The sequence below is a fragment of the Limulus polyphemus genome, unplaced genomic scaffold (genome assembly GCF_000517525.1).
Source record: "Limulus polyphemus unplaced genomic scaffold, Limulus_polyphemus-2.1.2 Scaffold10605, whole genome shotgun sequence".
In the NCBI taxonomy this organism is placed as follows: Eukaryota; Metazoa; Arthropoda; class Merostomata; order Xiphosura; family Limulidae; genus Limulus; species Limulus polyphemus.
The window spans coordinates 12,570-17,486 of NW_013676215.1; the positions used below are offsets into that span (position 1 = coordinate 12,570).

At 31.1% G+C, this 4,917-nt stretch overlaps 1 protein-coding gene across 1 annotated transcript in view; it reads right to left on the reverse strand.

The window, feature by feature from the left end:
* The window catches only part of LOC106476448 (methylenetetrahydrofolate reductase-like), a 16,385-nt gene extending 12,561 nt beyond the window's left edge, over positions 1 to 3,824 (reverse strand). Inside the window, exons 1-3 of the mRNA XM_013937107.2 lie at positions 3,553 to 3,824; positions 1,041 to 1,279; positions 748 to 861 (exon numbers count right to left, since the gene is read on the reverse strand). Coding sequence (XP_013792561.2) covers positions 748 to 861; positions 1,041 to 1,279; positions 3,553 to 3,782 — 583 coding nt within the window. The 5' untranslated portion in view covers positions 3,783 to 3,824. The remainder of the gene's footprint in view (positions 1 to 747; positions 862 to 1,040; positions 1,280 to 3,552) is intronic.
* Positions 3,825 to 4,917: the final 1,093 nt, after the last annotated feature.

Consider the following 4,917-nt stretch of genomic DNA (forward strand, 5'->3'; position numbering starts at 1 on the left):
CTAAACATTTATGTTATAATCTGTAGTCATTCTAGAATGAAACATAATTTATATAAATTTCCTAGTTTTTTTGTTTTTTATCAAGGTTACAAAGTTGGTCAAATCGAACCAACCCATACAGAGATGCAGTAGTGAAAATAACCGATAAAGTATAAAAAATATTTTCTATCAAAAAATTTGATAATTATCTGAAGGTCATTAAGATTTCGCATGTGAAATTTGAAAATGTTCTAATGCATACAAATATTTTTAATCTCAAATGCAAAATTACTTTGAATGTTAGATAGTCAATATTTTGAAAGAAAAAACCTGGTATCTTGTGTGTGAAAGCCTTGTAATGTTTACCAATAACCTGAAAAATTTTGTAAAGGTATGCAAACAATATCCAAAATCATAGTATAATTACTCTCGTGGATACTTTTGTGTTTACGAGCTGGGTAGATTTCACCCAGCCCGTTATGAAAAGGTTAAAATAGATAGTTTATAACCTACTCCATGCAATCATATTTCAACAATGGCTATAGTTGAGCTTCACATAGCAGTTATTCAAACCACATACTGTAATATCATAAAAGGAGGGCAACAAAGGGCTGTAGTAATAAAAATACTAACATACATACTAACAAAATCATGTGAGAAATGAATGATTATATGATTATAAACACTCATTCAAATAACAGGATTGTGAATCACTATATATGGAATATATTATAGTCATGCACACAAAAATCAATATAATTTCCTTACCTGCCACACCAATTACAAAGTAATTCCCAAAAGTCTCCCGAATGTAACGAACAAGATCACTAGCATAACTGAACTCCTTAGATGGTGGCACCCAGTCCTCATTAATAGGAGGGTCTAGAACAAATTAAAATTAAAGATTTCCTTTACATCTGTGTTTTGTTTCTCTCCTAATTTTATTTTACATACTATATTTGGAAAACACATTTTGACAAAATCTTACACATCTTATGTTACTATTTACTTTAAAAATATTAATTATAATTTAGTGACAGTCAATCAAATTTTTGACTTACCACCTCTTAAAGCTAATATATTCTTGATTCCCAAATCTCGAGCTTTTCGCAGATAGACATCTATCTCTTCTTTTGTACTGTTGCAGCAAGTCATGTGTAACATTGTATCCAAGCCACAGTAATTAAGTGCTGCACTAGCTATGGTAATGCTGGAGGTTTCCGATTCATTGCATTGGTTACTAGCAGGATGCCAAGTTATATCACAGAACAAAGGAGCTCCACGATGCATTCTGTCAAATCTACAAAACATAAAATCTTACTGTCAACCTTACAGGTTTTAGTGAATTAGTACTGTGAAATACTAGATTCATTTAATCCTTTTAATTGGCTTACAAAACATTTATTTGTTAAAGTTTTCTATTTATTGAATACCAACATTATCCAAAGTAATGATACTCTGTCCAACTTCCACTTATTCTCTTGTGAAAACTGACAGTTAACTTGATATTTACACTAATTATCGTCTTTCTTATCTTACTGTTGAATCACCACAGGTGAAGAAGATAGGTCTACCCATTGAATGCACTAGGTTTTATCATTTTTTTAAATATGACTTAACATTTCTAATCTTATGTGAATTTTAAAATATTAAACATGAATATGTTTAATCATTTCAGGAAGTTATACTAAAATCTGAAAAACAATAACTGGAGTATATTTAAAAATCAATGTGACATGAAAAATTAAAACTGGGTTACTCTTGTATTAATTAATTAACTTTTGTCAATAGATATTTTTTGTAAGCATTTGTTTTAATATATGTTTAAGAATTGAAAAACAAGTATATATTAAAAAATGGCTAGACAGAGCATAGGCTTTCTGCACTAGGAAAACAACTATCAAATAAATATTGTTAAAAAATATGTTCAGTCAGATTACTAGAAACTTTATTTCAATATCTGTTTAGCATGTTTAGCTAAATAGTTGGTACTAAAAGGAAGTAACAAATAATTATTTAAACATTTGTCACACACACATAATATGCAGATAATGTAGTTAGTGATATTCTGATGATTGTTGTTATACAGAGAACTACTGGAATGGAGAGGTGTCACTGATATCCCTTGACTGTTTTCTTCTCACAGTGGAAAAACTTAACAAAAAAAGCATGAAACTTAAAACAAGTTCAATAAACAGTTTATAGTTTTGGCTTAATAAAAAAATTAATATAATTTGATTTGGTTTATCAATCACTTTTCATATCATAAGATTTCTAAAATGTTTTTAAAAAAAAACATTAAAACACTTCTTTTCATCTTAAGAGTTTTCATTTTTCTCTATTTTTGACCATAAAGTTCTATTTAATATAAATATAGTCAATTTCAACTTGATAGATAATAACATATTTATTTTGATATTTTATTTTGACAATTGCATTATCTGTAACACTTATGTCTATAAAAAAAATACCTCATGAACTGATAACGATATATCAGTAATGTTTACAAATGGTTTATATAGTGTGGGTTGAGATCAATTTATATCATATAAATACAGTTTCTTATCAATAAATTACAAGTTATTTCATTTATGTGCATTGATTGAATATGATAAACTTAAAAATAATATTTATATTCAATAAAAGAGTATTTGAGCAATTGAAATATACTGTCTTCACCTACCATATTTACTACACTTAACTAAGTTTATCCAATTTATTGTAATACAGTAGAATAAAATTTCCATAGCTTTTAACACAAAAACATCATCTTAAGAAACTACTAAAAAATACACAGATCTGTAGCTTGTTCCTAAGTCTTCTAAATATTCCATTACATTCCACTGTTTATCCCTGCAGGAGCAAGTTCATGCCACTATCCCACGAATCCACAAATTACTTCTCATGCCACTTCATTCATTTTACATTGACTTAAATAGTTTATAATCTGCTCTGTCTAATAGTATTTAAACATTGCCTGTAACTATCTTTAAAGCTAATATTTATTAGTTGTTATTTATATCACATGCTATGACATCAAAAAAGGGGTGAGAACAAGAGGCTGTACTGGTAAAATCAATGAAAAAAAAAAAGGAAATTTATAGGTGAAATATCTTTAAACTACACAGAAATGCAAGTTAGAACATTTTTCTCATCAAATTTTCTTTGCAAATTACACTAACTAATATTGTTACGACAATTCTAAAGTATTTTTACTTGGAAAATGTTGTAATTAGTTAGAATTATAATTTTAATTACTTGACATAACACAAACTACAACTAGATTGCCATGAAAACCAAGTATTCGTATGAATTTGTATAATCCAATACTTCTATTATTTGATATCTATGTCAAAAACACTTGCTTTGAGAGCTATGAATTCATTAATATAAATTATAATAGTCACAACCATAGTAATTAAAGATTACAAAAAACTTCCAAATAAAACAGTTGCAGAAAATTGTTAAATTTTACTTCCTGCATATCCACATAAAACTCAGTAATGGCTCTTCTTATTTGTACTTGAAAAATTGTAGCAGAAATTAATCTAATAAACAGAAACAGTCTTTTACCTTGCCAACAAATTAACAGCTCCATTCTTAGTCCTTGGAGGGAAGAATTCTAGAGAAAAAAACTTATCCCCTGATTCAATTCGATGATTAATACGTTCAATAAGTGATGTGTAAGCTCCAAATGAAACAGGAGATTGACATCTGGATACTAAAGGAGAGGATCCCTCACTGCTACAAGCACTATCTCCTGGTGTGTAGGAGAGGTCACTATCATTATCATTGTGAACCATATTTTATATAGAATGGAAGAACAATTTAGATGACAGTCATTAGCATCTGAAATTAGATGAATAAAAAACAATGAATGAAACCATTTATCATCATGCTAGTTCTTGTTCTTAAGTTGTAACTAAAGTAGACTTGTCATATATTTTATAAAAAATAAGTAATACAATTGAATTGACTCATGTTTACACACGTAAACAAATTTATATACACTGAGTGGTCACAAGTAAATAGACACCTAATTTTTTGTCATTTAACTGATTTATGTTAACTAATTTGTGTTCACAGAGCACTACGTAAATGAAAATGGTACGAACACTGATTATCTTGTACTACAACATGCCGAGAACTCAAGGTTCTCTCAAATTGTCAGATTTTGTTAGAGGAAGGATAGCTGGTCAAGCAGATGGTGGAATAAGTCAGCAGCAAATTTCGCAGAATTTGGGAATCCCGCTTTTGGCAGTCAACAGAATCATCGTGCAGTTCAAGAAACATGGCAAGGAAACAACTGAGCAGTGTCTGGGTCGTCCTGGTCTATTGGAAAGGAGAAAAAGGGCTGTCAAGAGGAGCATCGAAATGGATCCCAGATTAAGGACTGCAGAAGTGGCCAAAGTTGGTGGGATGAGCCCGAAATCTGTTCAACGAATTCTCCACAGATTGGAGCTAGACAGAAGCCCTTATTAAGACCTGCCAACATAGTGAGACGAAAGAAGTGGGCAAGTGATATGATGACCAAGCCTCTGGACTTTTGGAAGACCATATTGTTCTCAGACGAATCAAGATCCGCTCAATTTTCGAACAGTGGAAGGATATGGTTCTGGAGAATGCCTCACTATGAGTTTTGGCTCAACATATTGCAACCAACTGTGAAGCATGGTGGTTTCAGCGTGATGGTTTGGGGAGCTGTTTGGGTTGGTGGGAGATCGAGCTTAGTGGAGTGCGTTGGCAACATAAATTTTGCGAAATATGTCGAAATATTGGAGGAAGGACTCTTGCCACTTTATTCCTCGGGTTTCGTGAACATGAACACAACGTTGTTTCAGGAAGATGGAGCACCGTGTCACACTGCTAGAAACACCGAAAAGTGGCAGGAAGAAAATGGTATCTAGAAGTTGCCCTGGCCAAGCCAATTTCCTGACA